Source organism: Phaenicophaeus curvirostris, chromosome 25 (genome assembly GCF_032191515.1).
Source record: "Phaenicophaeus curvirostris isolate KB17595 chromosome 25, BPBGC_Pcur_1.0, whole genome shotgun sequence".
Classification (NCBI taxonomy): Eukaryota; Metazoa; Chordata; class Aves; order Cuculiformes; family Cuculidae; genus Phaenicophaeus; species Phaenicophaeus curvirostris.
In genome coordinates this window covers 5604331-5626280 of record NC_091416.1, presented here as the reverse complement: position 1 = coordinate 5626280, position 21950 = coordinate 5604331, and the positions used below count along the sequence as shown (strand labels likewise).

Genomic DNA, 21950 nt, shown 5'->3' with positions numbered 1-21950 from the left:
TCCTCTCCACAACCTCCTTTCAGGGAGTTGTAGAGAGCAATGAGGTCTCCCCTCACACCAAAGGTCTTTTATGAGAGATCTACTTGGTTTTATTTCTTCTTCCTCTTTAATTATGTTGCCTTTCCCTTCCATCCCACTTAGGTTCCTCACTTCAAAGTGGCGCCAGAGGAGTTCCTGAAGCTGCAGCTCCAGCGCTTCACCACCCTCAACCTCCACCCCAGCAACACCGATATCAGCGTGGCCGTGGCAGGAATCCTGAATTTCTTTAACTGCACCACTGCCTGCCTCATCTGTGCCAAAGCTGAATGTAAGTCATGGTTATGGTTGGACTTGATGATCCGGTGGGTCTCTTCCAACCTGGTGATTCTGTGATTCATTGCCAGGCTGCATTCGGCTGCCCCTCTGGGACTTCTGTTCCGTCTCCTCCTGCGTATTCGGTGCCTGTTGGAGAAGGTCCCACTGGCAGCGTGTGAGAGCTGCCTCACTGTTGCATCCCAGCGTGTTTACATCACCTTGTTGTGGTGACAAGGTCTCTTTTGTTGGCAGGAGGTCAGAGTAGCCCAAAACAGCAGAGACCTGTGGGGTAGGTTTTCCACCTTGTTGCCCTGTGAAGGTTTTTGTAGTGTTTGTGAGAGGAGGAAAAGGGGATGGGGGGAGACTTGCCTGCCTTCTGTTTGACAATCTGAAGAGTGTTTTGCTTGCACAGATGGGGTTTTTAAATGAAAAAAAAAAAAAAAAGAAAAAGGCTTTAGCTTGTTTGGAGATAATTTTAAGCAAGTAAAGCTTTTTGAAATACGTCTTTCCCAAACCCACGTGCAGTTTGTGGTCTAAAAGCAGGACTTGATTAATAGTCAATACGCTGCACACCCTCTTGGGCTCTGCAGCCATGCATCTGTTGGTAATTGCGCATCTGGATGCTGGAGCATTCACCTCGGGAGGACCAGATTCATCTCTGCATAACTGTCCTACCATGGCAGGAGCAGGCTCTGCATCAGAGCGATTGGAGAGAGTAAAGTGTGTCCTGCGCTTTTTAAGGTCAGCGTGTGGGTAGGCAGCTGGTGTGCAGTAGCCACGTCTATTTTGTTTTTATTATTCTGTGTTCAGGTTCATTAGCACTAGAATTTGCTGGACAGACAAGCTGTGGAGAGAGGCTTTCAAAAGGCACGTGGGTCCAGTGGGAGCTTTGGGGATAGTGGCAAGAGCATCGCCGGCTCTGATCGTGGGGCCAGTTACAAAGGAAAGGCAGCATCCTTTCCAGCTAGCCCTGGGCAAGCTTCACCCACCAGCTGTGTGTTGTGGCAAAATCCTGCACAGGGACAGAGAGAATCACAGTGTCTTTGCCTTTTTTTTTTTACTTTACATACCCTGAGGAGACCACATCCTCAGCTGGTGTCAGTCAGAAAATCGTCTCCAGTAACCATGCTCAGATTCACCCCAGCAGAGGACCTGACCCAAAATTATGCAATTAAAATCATGCAAATGGTCTCCTACATTACTCAGACTGCTGGAATTTTTCATTGTCTAACCTTAAGCAAAAAGGAACAAAAAAAATAGAGGAAGGAAAGATAATTAGGTTTCCTCACCTGCCGTGCAGCTCACTCACAGCTCTGCCCTCACGCTGCTGCCAGGCACGGAGTGAACACGCGCATCAGCAGCCGCCACACATCCCTGCCCTTCTCCTCAATTCCGTGCCAAAACATGCAGGTACCACCTGTTGAAATATTAATACCTCCCTGGTATTAATAATGATTCTTCATTTAACTGGATCGAAACCTTGGGAAGCGATTTACTTGCATTAAAATAACACCTTATTTGATTGAATCAGTGTAGTTTATTATACTCTGGTATTCCAGGATAACTGAATATTTAGGATGTGCTGTGTAACCGGAGTCGTTCCCAAGCCTAGGGGAGAAGTGTGATGGGTGCCTTTCTTGCATCCTGCTCTTCAGGCTCAGTAAGGACCTTCTCTGGGCGAGGCTGGAAGCACAGCATGCTCTGACAGTCATGAAGTGCAGAAAAGTCATAACCCAGCGTTATGTAGGAGCACAAGTCCTTGTTTTCCCTTAGGATAAGCAGGGCTCCCAAGCACAGTCCTTAAACAACTAACTCGAGGCACTTAAGGCTTTCAGAAGGTTCCCTGAAGGCAAATAAGGGGAGCTTATGAGCTGTCTGCTCATCGGTGATCAAATCCTGTTTTGAGGGATGTTGTTATTAAGGTCCCAGGAGAGCAAGTCATAGCTGTTTTGGTTTAAGTAGAAGGCTTTGTGATGGGACTCCTGAGTCCTATCCCATCAGGCTCATACTATCAATGGAAGGAGTCGTATCCTTCCTCTGGGGCTGATTGCAATTTCTGGAAGAAAGAGAAAATGACCCTCAAAGTCAAAGACTTGGGCCAGCCTAAGGGTAATGCAATGGTGAATAGAATGAGATTATGTTGAGGCTCTGGAGTTTGTCCAGAGAAGAGCAACGAAGCTGGTAAAGGGGCTGGAGAACAGGCCTTATGAGGAACAGCTGAGAGAGCTGGGGGTGTTTAGCCTGGAGAAAAGTCAGAGGGGAGGAAATAACACCTAATGCTTAGAAAGGGAGACCAGGCCACAGAATGTGTGTGACCTAGGGCCTCAGGGAGGTGTTTGAAGAAAAGTTGTTGGGTGTAAAATCAAGGCTGGATGATGTGAATTGCCATATCTCTTCCTAATCATCAGGGTCAAAGATTGCATTAGCACAAACCATAAGTTGAACAACTGAACCATAAGTTGAACAACTGAACCATAAGTTGAAGGGGCATGGTTTAGTATTTGATAGGAATGGTTGGACTCAATGATCTGATGGATCTTTTCCAACCTGGTGATTCTATGATTCTATGCTGGTCCCCTGGGCTTTGGTCAGCAAAACTTGGAGAGAAGGAGCTCATCTCCTTCGCTGTAGTAGGCTTGCAGGTTGGAGCAATAAACAGGGGTGTGGGGGTCCACAAAAGCCTCCAGGTCCTGTCCTTCCTGCTGTAAGGTGTGCCAGGTACTCTGGAGGGGAGGTATCTGCAGAGAGGGTGAGGGTGGGCTACTTCTACCAGCTCCAGATGTTTGTCTAAGAAAAGGAAAAATAAAATAAGCAAGGTCATGACTTCCCACTGGTCAGCTCAAACCCATGACCTGCCTGTACACATGCTTACGGTCCCCATGGGACTGTTCAAACACTACGTGCCTGATGCAGTGCGGTTGGTCCTTGCTTTAATACTTCAAAGTTGCCAGGAGGGGTCTACAAGCCCTTGCTCGTGTTCAGTCTGCAGAGCAGCCTTCTGAAGTGCCAGTCTGCCAGCAGCAGCAGCATCTCACATCCTCTCCTCATCAAACAAAGGGGAATCTCTTCAGATAATAGAGACTTCCCTCCACACGACAAGATGAGCTGCAAGCAGGAGGCCTGGTGAGGCTACAGGTAGGATCTAACATGCTGGAAATGATAACTGCCTCGAGCCAGAGGAGGAGATCAAACACTTCATTTTTTCCCTGGTCCTAATTCCTCTTCTCTGTGCCTGATGTGCTTTGGAAAGTGAGCAGCTGGGCTCTGCCTTCCAGGGTGGCTCTTGTATCTGAGCTTATGCCCCTGTGGGCTGGAGGAGAAGGCAGCAACCAAGGTGCTGATGTGCAGAGAGCAAAATGAGGATGAAGCTGAGGGTCAGATGTGAATCGCAAACTCATTGCAGCTGGCAGAGGGATGCTCTCCAGTTTGCAAGATTAACTTGCAACTGAGAAATACAAACAACCTTTGGCATTAAGAAGCAGGATCTAGTTTTGTTTCTGCAGGAAATGAAATAAAAGAGACATTTCCAAAGGAGACGGATGAAGATTTCACTCCATACCCCAGCCTTTCCATGAATTTCTGTCCCCTTGAAAACCAAGTTGTGGTGTAAATATGGACTTTTCCCACAAGCAGGGTGGTGTGCAAGGCTTTTATAAAGTTAGTAAAGCGCTTTTAAAATCTCCCTCAGTCTTGCAGCAGCAGGTTTTGTTGGGATGAGCTGTCGGTAAACTTGGTATTCTTAGGACTGTTGCTTGCAGCAACCTGTCTGGTGCCTTGGAGATGTAGAATAAAGTGTAAATAAACCTTGCAGGGACCAAACAGGAGGCTTGGGTAAAATTCACTCTTCACTTGGGCTCGCACACAAGTCCATGCATCCTGTACACAGTGTGGATTCACTGGCTACTGAGAAAGCAAAGGAAGCCAATGTGGTCTAGACAAGTCCTGGCTGTGGATGTTTTTGTAGTCTCTTGCTGAGTTTCTGCTTTTACTCAGAGAAAAGGTAAAGAGGCAAATGCATTGTGAAGAGCTCAGTGCAAACTTTGCTGGCTGAAAAACTCTCACTGCGAATGAGAGGCTCCTGATCTTGGATGCATCCCTTGTAATGCCCTGCATTGTAACCGTTCTGAAGTGCTGGGAGTCCTTGAAAGCAGCATGCTCTGAACTGATCACATCGCATTGAATCGCTTCCCCATCCCCTGACCTTCTGGTGAACGAGTGTTTTCACGCAGTCACAAGTGCAGTCAGGTTAAGAGCAGAGCTCTGACTTGAGGGTGGGGTTTGCCCCTCTGCCAGCTGGGATGTGATTCTGGTGCTAGTGCTGTTGTGTTTCCTTCAGTTCAGCTTTCCTTCTTCTTTTGGATTGTCTTTTTGTAGGGATGGGGGTGTGACCATGCTAGCTGTCGGTGTCTTGCTAATGACTACATCTGGTGGTCTCTCTGGTCAATCAGACTTGACGGGAGGTTATTTCCTGAGGATACTCAGCAGCTGGATAGAGGAGGCAGACTCTATCAAATATGCTTTTTTGACTAAGAACAGCTGCAGCCAGAGCTTTGACGTCTTATTAGACATCAGGGAAGCTGTGCTGGAAGGAGCCTTTGCAATGATCCAGCTGCAGGAAGAAACTTCAATTCGAAGTGCCAAAGGCAATAGAGCACAAGTCCACGGAAGCTGGAACTCATCCATGTGGGCGCCCACTAATTATTGCTTCTTTTCTTTGGCCCCATCTGAAGGGGGAACTTGTCCTTCAGACCTCCTGGGGAATGCGAAGGTATCCTAGACTGTCCTGAGTTGGAAGGGACCCACAAGGATCATCGAGTCCAACTCCTGTCCCTGCCCAGGACACCCCAACATTCAAACTGCGTGTCTGAGGGCATTGGCCAAATGGTTCTGGAATACCATCAAGCTTGGTGCTGTGACTCCTTCCCGTGGCTGATGTTGTGCTGGGGCACTGGAAGGGCTCAGTGTGGGCACAGAAGAGGGAGGAGGGCTTAGACATGGAGGTGGAATGTGGGTCTCCCAACACCTTGCCCAGGGATGGAGTCACTGGACTGCGACCGTTGTCCTACTCCATCCTCTAAATTCTCCATAAAGCACCAAATACGCTGGTTGTTTTGTTTTATTATTGGCTTCTGTGTTGCTCTAGGAATCCCCAGCCCACACGTAATTTTGCACTGTGCTAGGACCTTACTACACCTTTTTTTACCTTGTCCTAATGTTGTATTTTTGCAATGATCTCTGCTTTGTCTGACTCTCAGCAGAGCTTTTCATCCCCAGGGACATATGTCCTTGGAAGATATTAGCTCCTCATCAGAGTGCTCCAAGATCTCCATAGTGTCAGGTTGTGCCTTGCAGGGCACTTGGTTTGGGAGCTCTTAATGCGAAGGCTTAGGGCGAGGAATAATCCTCCAGCAACTGGCAATAACCAGACAACCCCACATAGAATCATAGAATCACCAGGTTGGAAAAGACCCACTGGATCATCGAGTCCAACCGTTCCTATCAAACACTAAACCATGTCCCTCAGCGTCTCGTCCACCCGTCCCATGTGCAAGAAAATAACAGAGAACTTGTCTGGGCTTTGGGGTCCTGAGAAAATTTGTATCAGTGATCTTATCTCTTCTCAAGAGGTCTTTGGGGATGCTTTCTGTCTGGAGAACAGCTGGAATAACCCCATCATTTTCCCCAAGCCTGTGCCTACACTGCAGCCCCAAATCCTTTCTTTTGCAGCACAGACACAGAACTGCAATGCTTCCCACCGAGGATGACCATGGGCCATAGGCAAAGTATTTTTTGAAACAATCATAACGTTTAAATCTATCTGGGTTTTTTTCCTCCCTTTTATTTGCAGGCCTTTTAAACCTGGAGAAGCTGCTTCGGCAGTTCCTCATTTCCAAGGACACGCTCTCAGTTCGGATGCTGGATGACAGCCGGGATCCTACCCCTCTCCTAAAAGAGATCCGAGATGACAAAACAGCTACCATCATCGTCCACGCCAACGCTTCCATGTCTCATACCATTCTGCAGAAGGTAAGTGTCTATTAAGTGTCCCAGCCGTAAATGCCGCTGCTTCCACCGAACGAGACATGGTGAGCACTCCGTGAGCACGTGCACGCAGGTGTTGTGTGATAATGGAATGGAAAAATCCCTGCAGCAACACTGGAAATGGTCTCTGCTGAGAGGGGAATTGTCACTGATGGAGTTTCTGGGGAAAATAATTTCCTCTCTCTTTCCAGGACCATGTGTGTAGAAGCAACAGTTTAATTGGTATGAGCTGATGTGTTTTGCTTTCTAGAAGTGGTGGCTGCTTGTGGCTCCTGTTGCCATCACACAGCCATGGATGGCTGATTAGTGCATGGAAATTACTCAATCACTGCAATAGCTTTTCCTTTCATTATTTTTTTTTTCCTCCAACTATATTCCTAATTTTTTGTTTCCTTTTTTTTTTATTGTCTTATTAACGGAGTTTTTATTTTAATCATGTATCTTTTTAAATGGTCTCTTGCTGCAGGTTTTAGCATTTGTTTTGATAGTCTGCTTCAAAATTGAGCGGGGGCTCCAGGTGGAGTCTAAAGTTGTGTAGAGTTTCCCACATCCTGGAGGGAAGAAGTACTTTCCTGAATGGAGGCAGGTTCCATGCAATGGGGTCCCCCTTGGCTGTTGGTGCAGGCGTTCCACGCGGTGTCAAAGCTGTGATTTTATGGATTCAGTCATCCAAAGGCCTTGATATTTATCCATGATGACAGCCAGCAGAAAACATATACTCCTCGAATCATTATGGTTGGAAAAGACCTCTAGGATCATCCAGTACAACGATCAGCCTAACACCACCGTGCCTGCTTAACCATGTCCCACAGTGCCACATCTACACTGTTTTTGAGCCCCTCCAGGGATGGAGACTCCACTATGGCCTTGAGCAGCCTCTGCCAGGCCTTCACCGCTCTTTCAGTAAAGAAATTTTTCCTAATATCCAACCTAAACCTGCCTTGGCACGACTTGAGGCCATTTCCTCTCATCCTGTTGCTTGTTACTTGAGAGACCAGCACCCACCTCACCACAACCCCCTTTAAGGTAGATGTAGAAGGCAATAAGGTCTCCGCTCAGATTCTTCTCCAGGCTGAACAATCCTAATTCCCTCAGCTGCTCCTCATAAGACTTCTTCTCCATACCCCTCTCCAGCCTCATTGTCCTCCTCTGGATGCACTCCAGCCCCTCAATGTCTTTCTTGTACCATTAGGGATGTTTTTATTTTTCTCCACCCACCTCTTCTAAAGATTCCTCATTTCACTGCATGCAATTTTGCATTTCTAAATAGGCAGGACTGAGTTTTCTGAGTCCCCTCTATGCAGGGTAAGCGTGTGTGTGTGGTCGAGTTCTTTTTTTTTCCTCCTGGTCCCCGTGGCTGCTGCCTGGCTGCTGAGGGCTGTCCCCCTCTTCTGTTGCTATAGTGACATCCCACAGGCTCACAGTAGCACCCGCAGTCTCCCTTCCCGGCTCGAGCATCCTTCTGCCACCGCTGATAAAGATGTCAGAGATCGCCACCATTTTTCAGCAGTTCAGTAAAACCTAATGTAGTCTTCCCAGCTAGAGGATTGTAGGAATTGGAAGGTAATAAATAATGAGCTTTTGATCTGGCAACTTCTTGCAGCTTGGGAGCCTGGGAAGTATTTTCTTTATAGAGGTGCAGCCAGAATAGAGAGTGAGGATGCGATGAGCAAGTAGGTTCATCCTTGGCCCCTGCCCACCAGTCACTAAAAGCATGGAAGGCTCTGGAGAGAGTCCAGAGAAGAGCAACGAAGCTGGGGAAGGGGCTGGAGAACAAGGATTATGAGGAGCGTCTGAGAGAGCTGGGGGTGTTCAGCCTGGAGAAGAGGAGGCTGAGGGGAGACCTCATTGCTCTCTACAACTCCCTGAAAGGAGGTTGTGGAGAGGAGGGAGCTGGGCTCTTCTCCCAAGGGACAGGGTACAGGACGAGAGGGAATGGCCTCAAGCTCCACCAGGGGAGGTTCAGGATGGACATTAGGAAAAAAATTGTCACGGAAAGGGTCATTGGGCACTGGCAGAGGCTGCCCAGGGAGGGGGTTGAGTCCCCTTCCCTGGAGGGGTTTAAGGGACGGGTGGATGAGGTGCTGAGGAACATGATAGGAATTGATAGGAATGGTTGGACTTGATGATCTGATGGGTCTTTTCCAACCTGGTGATTCTATGATTCTATGAAAAATACACTGTTGGTTTGAAAGTGCTTTGAGTCAGACCAGTCTCAGGAGACCAGTCCTGGCCTCTGACAATGAGAGAAATTGCAATTTCCCATCTCTTCCCCTCCACATATGGACTGGAGACACATGGTTGCTTCCTCGATTACCAGCCTGTCCCAGCCGTCCACCTGCCAGTGGACACATTAAATGGATGGGAGCAATGCTCGCAGGAACTGCTTTGTTGCTCGCTTTGATTTTCTGCCCTTGAAATCAAACGCGCTGACTTCAAAGTGGGTCAGAGGCAGAGCTGACATTATCGCTGTCCCCAGGAAGGGAGAAGAGAGGGAAATGGGTGCCAGGTTTTATTGTGTAGGGGCTTAAAAATGAGGCAGCTGTCTGGAAAGCTGGCAGAGAGGCAGGTCGGCAGCCTCCAGTCGTGATGCTCTTTTGGTTAAATGACTTTGCTGTGTCCGTTTTGCCACCTGTGCAAGGGACAGGGTGACAACGTGCAACCAGAGGGCTGGGAACAGCCAGATCTAAGCCACCGTCGACCCTCTCTGGGCAGCTTTCCTTGCTGCCCGTGCCCACTACAACGGTGGTGGCTTCGGTTTTGTGCAGAAATAGGCAAAAATAAGAAGAGGTGCAACCTAAGCCTCATCTTCCCTGCATCTTTCCTTCACTCACTCTTTTGTTGCCATCCTTCAGCTTCATCAGGGAGATGAGAAGGGACTAAACTTAAGAAAGGAGGTGCTGCCTTTGGTCCTTTCCTCTCTGCCTCCAGTTCCTCACAGTTCCTGCGGTCTGGGGTGTTGGGAAAACCTCTTTGCCAAGGTCCGGAAGCATCATTTGAGACCAGCTGTGCTTGGCAGTGAAACATAGCCTTTCAGGAGAATCTGTGGATTAATCCCCCACTTTCCTGAGCATCTGTTCCCACAATGAACTACTTGCATACTGAGAATTTTGAATTTTGGAACAGGACTTGGATGATTTGGTCTGTGGTCTCTAGAACAGATCATCCCATGATAAAATCTGTGTCCTCTCTGCATCTCCATACACTTTTGCCCTCTTTTTATCTATTTCTGTGGCAATCACAACCCTGTCTAAATTCTGCAGAGCAGTCTGGGTTACTAGGTCTCATTCATGCTAATTAATTTGTGGGACCGTAGCCCAAACTGGACTGATACATGTGGGAAAATCACCACTGGGATGACCGACCTTTTTCTGTAACTCCAGAAGAGTTTTTTCTGCTTTTCTGTCTGCGTCATGGTGTTGGTAGCAAAAGGAAACAAGCCCTGAGCTCTCTCAATGTCTACTTAACCTCTTTATGTTCAAAAAGATGTTGATGCTTGAAGAGGAGAAAAGCAATATCCATTTACAAAGCAGCCAACCACGCTTTCCTCCAGACCCAAGGATCTCTCCACCTGAAGGGTCTTTGGAGACCACGGGTTGGGGCTGTAGGGCCCTGCCTTGCCTTGGGTTCTGTATGGATCTTTCTTCCAAGTTGTCCTTGGCTGGATACACCCATGGGATGGGATCACATGCAGAAATCCATGAATGTCACCTTGCACCAGGTCACAGAGGGAGCAGGGATGGGCACAGGGGTCTGAAGGTGCAGCCAGTGCAGCGTTGGATGGTTTCTCTGTGCCACGCAGCCCCTCTGCAGGTGCTTGCTTCGTCTGTGCTGTCACGGAGAGGAGACCTCAGAGGTAGGTTCAGTCCTGCTGTGAAAAATTGGTTCCCCAGACTTTAATTTCCCAGGTCAAATTGTGTGGCTGTGTCCCACCCTTCCCCACCTGCAGGAAGACGGCAACGCGTGCACGGAGCGATAAGGATGAAAAAGCAAAAGTGGCCCAGTTTCTGCCTTGCTGGAGTGGAGATTGAAGATTGTCAGGCTCTGGTCTAATCTCCTTTCCTCTCCTTCACAGGCAGCTGAACTGGGAATGGCGTCTGCCTATTACACGTATATCTTCACTAATCTGGTAAGACATTTTTCTCGGCTTTTCTCCCGGCTGCGTGTAGAGTCATGTTAATGGGAGCTGATCTCCCTGGCCCGTGGGAGTGCTGGGAAGAGCCACGTGCATGCCGAGTGGAGGATTCGAGGGGGAAGGAGGCAAGGAGGGGTGTCCCCCTGCCAACCTGAGCATCACTCAGGAGAAGTCTTATAAAATCATAGCATGTCCTGAGTTGTAAGGAACCCACAAAGATCATCGAGTTCAACTCCTGTCCCTGCCCAGGACACCCCAACATTCACACTGTGGGGCTGAGGGTGTTGGCCAAATGCTTCTGGAATATTGTCAGGCTTGGTGCTGTGACTGCTTCCCTGGGAGCTGTTCCAGTGCTCCACAACCCTCTGGGGGAAGAATCTTCTCCTCACCCTCCTGTGGCATCTTCCTGGCATTCCCTGGGATCCAGAGAGAAAACCTCAGTGCCTGCTCCTCCTCCTCCCCTTGTGAGGAAGGTGTAGAGCGCAATGAGCTCTCCTTTCAGTCTCCTCTTCCCCAGGCTGAACAGACCAAGTGACTTCTGCTGCTCCTCATATGGCTTCAGGAGGTGAAACCCAACGGGTGCCCAGCAGCACCGACCAATCTGCCAAAGGCAGCATCTCTAGGCACTGCAGCCAGAGATGGTGCGATAAGATGTGTGGGTCTTTGGGAAGCACCAGCAGCTGGGTGGTTCCTGGCCAAGGGCTCAGGAGGGTTGCACTGGAGGTGTCAGATCCCATTCCCTGTGCTGGGAGAAGGACAGGCTGTGCTGAGATGTGTGTGCAGAGGGCAGTGTGCTTTTCTTCCATGCGTCTGAGAGCAGCTGTGTGAGACAAAGGAAGGATGATGCCATAAACGTTGAGAGGCAGAGAGGGGCATATCTTCAGCATGGCCCCTGGTGATTTGGCTTTATAGCTACTAATAACATTAATGGGGGAATCGTGTGGTTAAATCCCCGAGTACTGCGCTAAACAAGGAGTAATGGGCTTAGGCAGCAACAGAGGGAAACCCAAAATAAACATCAGAGCAACATCTCTTGCTGCAGCAGCTCTGAGGCTCTCGAACAGACTGCCAAGCAGTGTGGGGAAAATGTGACCACCAGGAGACCAGATCCCTACTTATTAATGCTGGTGTGGGGCTGATGGAAACCTGAGTGCAGCAGGATGGGCTGGATGATTAAGTGGAGGTGCCTTCCAACCCTAAATGATACTCATATTCTCTAATTTCTATTAATATTTATGCCAGGGCGTGTGTGCCAGGAAAGCCGAGAGCTGAATCACGCTTTGTGTTTGGGTGGGAGACAGACGGGAATGGATGGAGCCAAACGTGTAGGCAGGAGAGCTGGAGTGGAGAGGAGGAGGGGGAAGGAGTGAGTTGGAGGGGTTGAAAGCCAAGAGAGTAATCAGGATGGAGGATGGAAAAGGGATGAGGAGAGGAGATGTGGGAAAAGAGAAAAATGCAAAAAAGAGTAAAAGCTACGAGCTTCTCACGTGAACTGAGAGCATCCTGATTCCTGCTCAGCGCTGAATCTATAGGTTCTAATCATTCTTAATAACAGAACAAGCTTCACTGCTTGAGGGGCATGTTTTAGTATTTGGTAGGAATGGTTGGACTCGATGATCCAATGGGTCTTTTTCAACCTGGTGATTCTATGATTCCTGCTTATCCCCATGCAAATGAACGTCACTGGGCATGGGAGCAAAAGGATGTATCTGGAGAGGGGATGTGATGGAGTTAGGATCAGTGATGGGCCCTTTGGGAAGGGCTGCACCCTCCAGAGGTGAAGTTCATTTGTTTCAAGGTAGTGGTTGCTGCTTTGTGGTCTCTCACCACCCCCTCCAGTGCCAGCCCCAAGTCAGAGTGGAGCTGTGCTGGTGGAGCTGGTGAGGAACAGTGGCCATCCCACCAGATCTTGCTCACAGTGCTAAACCACTCCAGTCATTAACAGGCTGCCCAGGGAGGTGGTGGAGTCACCTTCCCTGGAGGGGTTTAAGGGATGGGTGGATGAGGCGCTGGGGGACATGGGTTAGTGATTGACAGGAATGGTTGGACTCGATGATCCGGTAGGGTCTTTTCCAACCTGGTGATTCTACGAGTCTATGATTTCCCAGTCCCAGCAAGTAGTTTTCCTGCTGCCTTCTGCTCCCCATAACTGTTTCTTGTTCCGCTTCCAGTCCCTGTGCACCCCACAAACTGGGGCTGTTCAGGGGTGGTGTTTGGGCTACAGGAGTCACTATAAAAACCAAGTTCCCCACTACCACCAGCACCAGCCTGGTTTTGAGCATGAGTGTGGTTAAGCATTGAAGTCAAGAGGTGAAATTTGTCTTCGAAACCCATTTGTCTAGTGTAATGCAGTTATGGCAGGTGAAAAAGAAATGAGTTGTGTTGCCGTTCACTCTCGCAGGATACGAATCTGTTTACCCAGGCTATTTTACCACTTTGTCTGAAAGACGAGCCCTCAGCAGAACTCACTGGATTTTTGGCAGCGACTGTTAAAGAAAGGTGACATCGGGCAAAATCCGGGCAGATGGAAGAGATGTTTAAGGAAATTAGTAATATTTAAATGGAAATGAGAGATGGGAGTGAGCAATTTAGACTAATAAATCTGGAGGGATTATCAAGCTCCTAATGAACCCTCTGAGGTTTTGCAGTCCTTGCCTAATAGAAAAGATAAAATCAGAGTGAAATGCTGTCGAGGGGAGCAAGCAAAAAGGTGGCTTTAAATGGAGGGAGAACCCATTAGAAGGGGAATAGACAGTCTGTGTAGCACTAAGGTACTTGGAGATGAAAAAATATTTCAGATAAAGAAGAGAAAAGGGGATAAAATGCTGAATTAAACACCTGCCCTGCAGCACTAGAGGGGAATTCTGTTCCTGTCTTCTAGCATTAATTGTATTTAATAAGCACATCCCAGCCGACAGCTCGTTGTGTGTCGCAGCTCTTCTCTCCGCGGAGCGTTAGGTGGAGGCAAGTTCCTGCAGCTCCCCTGCTGCTGGTCCACAGGGAGAGCGATTCAGGGGCGATGGCTCCTCCGTAGCCAGCCTGATGACTGCAGATAGCGCCCGTCGTTCAGCGGGGAGGCAGAGTGGTGCGAGCAAGCAGATGCCAGCCTTTGGCAGGAGATTGAGGGAGCAAATGAGGAGGAAGCCCTCGGCCCCAACGCGTTTCCATCGGAGCCAAGGCGAGCAGCCTGATGTAAAAATATCCACGGGCTAATTTACTGTGTGCGAATTCATTATCAGCTTCCTTCAGCCAGCTCGAGGGACCCTTTTTTGTCAGCAACAGAAGCTCAACAAATTTTCCAGAAGTCTTAATGAAACTCACAGAGCAGAGCAGCTCTGTTGCATTTCTCTTCCCCACATCCATTATGTGCATATGGGGCACTTGTGGCAGCTGAGCGCCCTTCTGTTCTCAGTCCCCTTGCAGAAAATGTCATTCTGACCTAAGTTTCTTCATGGCATCTCTGCATAAACTCCCTCTGAGGCTTGTCCTTCTGGAAGGGTGATTAATGGCAAACAGTGACCCAAGGGCTGCTCCATGCACCGTGGTTTGTGCTGAGTTGAGCTCAGAGATGCGCCTCACCCCTTCCCTTCTCTCCAACAGGACGCAGGGTTTCTGTATATCATAGAATTATAGCATGGTTTGGATTGGAAGGGACCATGACGGTCATTGAGTCCTTCCCCCTGCAGTGCGCAAAGACATCTTCAACTGGATCAGGTTGCTCAGCTTATAACCATGTAAGGGGATGATGATGGGTGATGATGGGATGGGGTTGTTTAGGCTGGAGAAGGGGAGGCTGAGGGGAGACCTCATTGCTCTCTACAACTACCTGAAAGGAGGTTGTGGAGAGGAGGGAGCTGCGCTCTTCTCCCAAGTGACGGGGACAGGACGAGAGGGAATGGCCTCAAGCTCCACCAGGGGAGGTTTAGGCTGAACATTATCAAAAAATTCTTCACAGAAAGGGTCATTGGGCACTGGCAGAGGCTGCCCAGGGAGGGGATTGAGTCACTTTCCCTGGAGGGGTTTAAGGGACGGGTGGATGAGGTGCTGAGGGACATGGGTTAGTGATTGATGGGAATGGTTGGACTCAGTGATCCGGTGGATCTCTTCCAACCTGGTGATTTTATGATTCTATGTGCTCCATAATCATAGTAACAGCAGTAGTAGTAGTAATAGTACTAATATGCCAGCCCATAAATAGAGCATTGCAAGCAGGCTGTTGTGCATGGGATAAAATAGTTCTTCTAGTGCTGGAAGTCCTTGAAGTCAGCAGCACCGAGCAGGAGGGATGTTGGATGCCTCCAAAATCCTGTACTGCAATTAATTCTTTTAGCTTGTTAATTCTGTGTAGCTCGTTGTTGGTTTTGTCGTCTTTTCTTTTCCCTTCTTCTCTTTTTTTAACATAACGTATGGCCCTCAGGCTGGGTTTAAATTTGAAAACATTTATCAATGAGATTAGATGGAAATAATTGAAACAATTAAAATTATTACTGTAAGAAGGAAGGTGTAAAGGAGTTTTACTGGTGCCTAGAGTCAGCTGGTCTATTCGCTGGATGTAGTTTTGTTCCCTGACAGTATTGTGCGGAGGTGTTCTTGCTGATAAAACAGCTGCCGTATTCAATTTCCAGAGACCAGATAAATCAGTTTTGGTTTGTTTTCTGTTTGCTTTTTTTTTTTTTTCTTCGTTCTTTAGTGATTTATAAAGAGGTTCTTCTTCATGCAGGATGAGGTTTTCAAAGCTGAATAGTCGCTCTGGGTGTCCTGTTGGAATTGGAGGGGAAAATAATGTCTACTTCAAATAGACAATGTCACAGGTTTCAGTGGTAGCTTGTTGTTAGTGTAGAATCATAGAATCACAGGGTGGCTTGGGTTGGAAGGGACCTCAAAGCCCATCCAGTTCCACCCCCTGCCATGGGCAGGGACACCTCCCACTGGATCAGGGGCTCCAAGCCCCATCCAACCTGGCCTTGAACCCCTCCAGGGATGGGACAGCCACCACTGCTCTGGGCAACTTTTCTTCCCAAGTTCTCACCTCAATCTCCCCCTTTTTAGCTTCAAACCATACCCCTCCACCCCATCCTATTCCAGCACTCCCTGATGAAGAGCTCCTCCCCAGCTTTCCTGGAGCCCCTTTCAGCACTGGAAGCTGCTCTAAGGTCTCCCTGGAGCCTTCTCCAGGCTGAACAACCCCAGCTCTCTCAGCTTGTCCTTGTATGGAGGTGTTCTATCCCTCAGATCATCTTTGTGGCCTCCTCTGGACAGTAACATCCTTTGGAAGGAGGGAATGATGTAAGTAGAGCAGAGTGAAGGTGGGCTACAGCTGAGTGTTTGACCAGAACTGTGGAGCTTGGGTTTTCAGTCCTGCTGCTTTGTGAAATTGCCTTCTCCTGGTGAAATGACCGTCTCTTTCTGTATCTACTTGTGCACCCTGAGCTCCATCAGGAGCCGTGGTGTTTGGCCTCACTGCTCCACAAGCCCCCTCGCTTTCCCTTTTGACCTGGCACAAGTGAAGAACACGGACTCTTTTGTTAGACTTTGACAAATTTTGCCTTGCAATCCAGCCAGCCTTCTGAATTCCCAGTAGCTGATGCAACCCTTTTTGTAGAACCCAGATCATTCCCTGGATTTATGGCTCATATTTTCCATGGCATGTGGTAGCAGGGCAAACAAATCAGGTTTCTGCAAGGATGCCAAAGCAATTTCTCCTCATTCCAGTTAGCGTGAGGAAAGGAGGATTTAGACGAAGCAATAACGGTACCTGCCTGAGTTTTGCTGCTTGTGCTACTTTACCTGTCTTGGGTCTTCTTTATGCATTGTTGGAGTCCATCCTGTGCTTGATTTCCAGTTGCTGAGTAAATCATTCTCTCAGATACAGCCCAAGCCCTTTGCTGTGAGAGCAAACCTCTCTCTTTTCCTCTGCCCTTATGCTGTCATGTCCTATTTGTCTTTCAGACTTTCTACCCCTTGTTTTTCAAGAGCTGCGCTGTTCGCGTCCCAACATTAGCACTTGACTTCTTTGCAGATTTGTCACTCTTCAGACCTCAGGCTCCCCGCAGAGAAGTTGAACTAAATTGCTTTTACCAAGGATGTGGGCAATGTATTTTCCTAAAGTGCTTTCCTTTGAAGAGCAGCCTACAAAATTTAATAGCTTGCCTTGCACGAGGGGGTAAAATACCCATCCTTGCTAGTACATGGCACACTCTGATGCTTTTGTGATGCATCAGCCTTGTAGGAGCAACCAGATTTTTTAGGACAGTTCCCCTAAATTGTCCTGAGCTCATGCAATCGTAGAATCATTTGGTTGGAAAAGATCTTTGAGATCATAGAATCCAACTGTACCTGTCCACTACTAAACCATGTTTAAATACCTCCAGGGATAGTAACTCAACCACCTCCCTGGGCAGCCTTTTCCAGTGCCTGAGAACACTTTCAGTGAAGAATTTTTTTCCTTATTGTTTAATCTGAACCCTTCCCCTGGTGCAATTTGAGGCAATTTCCTCTCAGAATGGTTCCTTGAGATCACAGTTCCTCTTTAACTACATGAATGACCCAATAGCAGTGCCTTGGGTAGATTTCCCACGTCCACTCCCCTACTGAAAAGGCCACAATTTGTTGCTGTGATGGCTTCTTTTCTTCCAGACAAATTGATTTTTACATGTGGCCCATTATAAACTTATTGACTCTGTCAATAGTTTATTTATAAACCGAGCCTTTCAAGAAAACCATAAAGCACTTAACATAATGTTGTCCACTTGAGTAAATAAATAAATGAATGTGTTAGAGGAGCTTAGGAATGATTATCAGACTTGACAGCTCAGCCCCGAGGGCAACAGGATCCAAAGAGGCAAAGGCAGGTATTTTCTCCACTGGTACATCTAATAGAGGAGGTCCAGAGATCTCGGAGGAGATATTGGTCACGGTGACAGGTTGAGGGGGGACATCAGTGGCACAGAAGCCTCAAAGTCTTTTCAGGCTTCTTGTGAGGACTCTATCTTTTAGCCATTTGTTTCGGTGACCCTGGAGGAAGAATAATCCTTCCGCTTCCCCTCTCTGTGGATGAGTCACGCTCCAGACTCAACACGTTGTTCATACCTGAACTGTGAGACCTGGGGTAACCGCAGAGTGGATGCACCAGATCCATTCAGCGTAAATGGGACCAGGATGGTACCTTCTGCCCCTTTGGACTAAACCTACTAATCCCACCACCCATGTCTTAGAGGAGAGACTCCCTAAGGAGAGCTTTGCCTGAAGAACAAAGAGCTGAGACTCTTTTTCTCCTCTGATTGACCCTAAAAAAGGTGAGTAATGATGCAAGTTGGCACCCAGTGATGTCGGCAGTGAAGTCACTAGGGTGTGCTGACTTTGCACTAGCTGAAGCTTTGGCTCCTGCAAAAAATCTGCCAGGCAATCTCAGCACAGAAGCTCCGTCTTTGGAGTGTGACAGCTGTTCTAAGCACCAAATACTCTTGAAATGGAAGTTTTGCCAGAGTGAGGGCTTAATAATAGAGAAATGGAAGCCTTGGACCAATACTCTCCTTCCCATCCCACATAAAAATAGAAAAGGAACAGTACAGCGTGTTCTGGACCCGCAGTGAGCCTGTGCCGGGTGTAAATCAGCTTTTGCTGCTGTCAGAGGGCCGGATCCTTGGCTGGGATGGAGGGGAGCAAGGTAAGTGCTGAGCTTACAGTACCAGGAGTTTCTCCCACTGAGCACTTGGCAATGAAAACATCAGAGGATTTTTTGGAGGCTGCAAATAGGCAGGTCCAAAAACCCAATAGAGTCCCTGCAGTAATTAAGACAGAAAGCTAACCGTGCGTGTTAGAAGAGAAAGGAGGGATGGGGACACCTTCATGTTGGTGCTGGTTGAACTGAGCAAATCCTGTTCCTTCCTGCAGCTTGGGGTGAGGTGAGGTTGAGCAGGGTCTGGAAAGGTCTTGGAGTCACTAAAAATGAAGCAAGCCCATCTTTATACTTGTCTCCAGCGTGCAGGTAGTGGCCGCTGTCTCCTTGCTTCCTGGGTGATTTAGATTATTAAAAAATGTGATAAGAATCAAGTCAGGGAGTGAGGTTCTGCGCACACAAATGGGATGCAGAACAATATCACCAGCTAAATCGATAAAGCTGGAAGCAGCTCAATAGCTGATGCAGAGCGCTGAATAGCAAAGTGGCCATCTCGCCGCTGCGAGGTGAGCAATTACCAGGAGCCACTTGCTGAAGTGAGACCACAGCGTGGCTGTGCGGGGGGGTCTTGAGGGTTCGCAGCTCCACACTTTATAAAACATCTGTTTTATGTCACTAATAATCCCTTGCTTGATTGTCTCTTTCCACGTAGAAGTCCCCAACCTCTTCCCAGACTTGGGAGAAGAGGGTGTGATGGGTGGCAGCAGTGCCAGTAGCGAGGATCATCACTTGTGGGGTCTGATTTAGCCTGGGTGTGGATTGCTTGAGTGCAGATTTGAGAGGATATTTCATTAGTTACTTCCTTGGGTACAAATCCTGCCTTTGATGCGTTGTGTTGAAGGCGTATTAGAATCCTAGAATGGTTAAGGTTGGAGAAGACTTTCTAAGCTCATCCAGTCCAACCATCAACCCAACACCACTGTGCTGAATAAGCTGTGTCCCCAAGTGCCACATCTACATGCTTTTTGAACCCCTCCAGGGATGCAGAAATGTTTTGCTGTGAGGGTGAGGAGGCCCTGGCCCAGGTTGCCCAGAGCAGTGGTGGCTGCCCCATCCCTGGAGGGGTTCAAGGCCAGGTTGGATGGGGCTTGGAGCCCCTGATCCAGTGGGAGGTGTCCCTGCCCATGGCAGGGGGGTTGGAAATAGGTGATTTTCAAGGTCCCTTTCAACCCAAACCATTCTATGATCCTATGACACGTTTCACGTTATGGGTTTCTGTTCCTAATTGAATGGAGACTATAGCCTGTAAATCTCTTGATCGTAACTCACAGTTAGCGACGCCAGAAAATCCAAGCTCCTGGCTTTAAAATCATGAATTACAGAGCTAGGCCATGTGGCTTTTATTAGCGAAGATCTAAATGTGTGGGTCACTCCACAGGTTTTGTCTGCTGCTGTAAAGTGAGAACGCAGGTCGAGTGCCGCGCGAAGCACACAAACCCGCGAGTGACTTTATCCTCTAATAACTCCTCCAGTGCTGTCTCCCAGGGAACCCCTTTGTATTCAATTAGCTAATGTGTGCCTAGCACTTGGAAAATATAGAGTGCCATAGAATTGCTAAGTGTTGTTATTTAACAGCACATATTTAGTGGTTGCAGACCTGGAGTAGAAGTCAGAAAACCTACACTGTAATTGCCTGGTGCTGCTGCAGAATTTGTTGTGGTTTGAGCAAAGCCTGGGGATTTTCCTTCTGTAAAAGTTCATTAATTTTGGTTACAGACCCTCAGGGCCTGCTTCTTCTGAGAGCTCATGAAACAGAATATTGACTCTTGGTGGGTGCTTTAAAGAACATACTGAAAATACCTGGAATTAGCCTTGGCATGAGTTTTTGTGGTCTCCTCTGCACCTCAGGTTGCATAAAGAGCTGGACTGAGAAGGAGGGCAAAGTGCTGGTTAACTATTGTGATGGTTCCAGTATAAGGAGGGGAAAAAAAATCTTTGGCAGTGGAATAGGAGGTAACGGAGGAGGCGCTTGCACCACTGTCTTCGGTTTGCACCTTCTTATGTTCACCAGATACCTTGATCTTGATTACAAATTTATATTTGCTCTGATGGTGGAGGCTAGGATAAGGCTCACCAGGGCTTCGAGTCCCCTTTAAAGAGGATCTGCTGACAGGTGTGAGTTATTTTCCTAATGGCTCCTTGCTCTTATTGCATTGGAAAGTGATCTTCCAGCCTGTAAAAGCAGCAGCCAGCACTGCGGATAGGGAAGAGTAACTACACGAGGAGAGGCAGCAGGTAAACTACTCTGTGTGAGCACCACCTTTTTCAAGCAGTCTAGGAAAGGCCAGGTACCAAGGTCATACCAAGATGTGCTTGGGTTGTTTATCATTTTTCCTAGCTTAGGTAAGACCCAGCTTCGGAACGTCTCAATGACAAATCCTTGTGTCTGACACCGAATCCCTGTGCACCCGCTACAGAACCATTCACGTCACTTCTCAAATCCGAACGGTATTTATCTGCTTCAGCCTGATCTTTGGAAAGGGAAATGCGTTCACACTTGCACGCAAGCACGTGACAAGAGGAGCCGTCTGAGATCATCTCCCAGAGCAGGGTTTCCACCTGTTCTCCTCACTGTGCTCCCCTCTTGCCAGGCAGCATCTCTGCTGTGGTGAGACCTCACCTGAAGCTCTGCATCCAGCTCTGGAGTCCTCAGCACAGGAAGGACATAGATCTGTTGGAGCAAGTCCAAAGGAGGCCACGAAGATGATCAGAGGGCTGTAGCACCTCTCATATGAGGACAGGAAGAGAGAATATGGGTTGTTCAGCCTGGAGAAGAGAAGGCTCCAGCGAGACCTTAGAGCAGCTTCCAGGACTCAAAGGGGGTCCAGGAAAGCTGGGGAGGAGCTCTTCATCAGGGAGGGCAGGGACAGGACGAGGGGGAATGGTTTTTCAGCTGAAAGAGGGGAGATTGAGATGAGATCTTAGGAAGAAAAGTTTTCTCACGAGGGTGGGGAGGCCTTGGCCCAGGTTGCCCAGAGCAGAGGTGGCTGCCCCATCCCTGGAGGGGTTCAAGGCCAGGTTGGATGGGGCTTGGAGCCCCTGATCCAGTGGGAGGTGTCCTTGCTTATGGCAGGGGTGGAACTGGATGGGCTTTGAGGTCCCTTCCAACCCAAACTTTTCAATGTTTCTATGATCAGAGGCTTAGGGAAGGCAGGGTGGAGGTAGGACCACGGCTGCCTGATGGAGAGTCAAGCTCTGGAAATCAGCTGAGTGGTGCAGGCCATGAATGACAAATGAGTTTGTGTTTGCGAAACGTGGGTTTGGAAATGTCAAGCGTGGTGAATGACTGTGTAGGAAAGTTAAAAAACAAATAGGGATGGAAGCTGAGCCAGCAGCTACTGGTGTATCCGGATACTCTCACGGCTTTGCCCTCCGTCGCGAGCCTGACCTTACCAAATATCTCTTATCCCATTGCAAATGAAGTGTGTCCCCCAAGGATGGTTTATCTCCATCTCGCTGCATAGGCAGCTCATGCCTCATTTACTTGTTTCTGACCTGGGTCCGCAAAATGCCTTTGTGCACGTCTGAGGAAAAACATTTAAAGGCAGAGGGTTGGAGCTGGAGCAGAGGGAAGGGAGAAGGAGCAGCATAGGGAAAGGGTCATGTACAGGCCCCACGATCCCCATGGGTTACAGAGGGGATGCTTTATGAGCGTGACAGCCACAGAAATGGGGTTTTCTGCAGCTGGAGGCTTGCCTAGAAAAAGATGGATATAGGAGGCGTTGATGGTAGAAAAAAGCCAGAGGTTGCAATGACCAGCCACCACTAATGGAGCTGGGAAAAGCTGCTGTTAACATTTGA

The 21950-nt window shown here is 48.4% G+C and overlaps 1 protein-coding gene across 4 annotated transcripts in view; it reads left to right on the top strand.

The window, feature by feature from the left end:
* The window catches only part of GRIK4 (glutamate ionotropic receptor kainate type subunit 4), a 230804-nt gene that overhangs the window by 156547 nt on the left and 52307 nt on the right, over positions 1–21950 (top strand). For all 4 annotated transcript variants that reach the window (XM_069876474.1, XM_069876477.1, XM_069876476.1 and 1 more), the window contains exons 5-7: positions 142–307; positions 6143–6321; positions 10412–10465. In XM_069876474.1, the coding sequence (XP_069732575.1) occupies positions 142–307; positions 6143–6321; positions 10412–10465 (399 nt within the window). The remainder of the gene's footprint in view (positions 1–141; positions 308–6142; positions 6322–10411; positions 10466–21950) is intronic.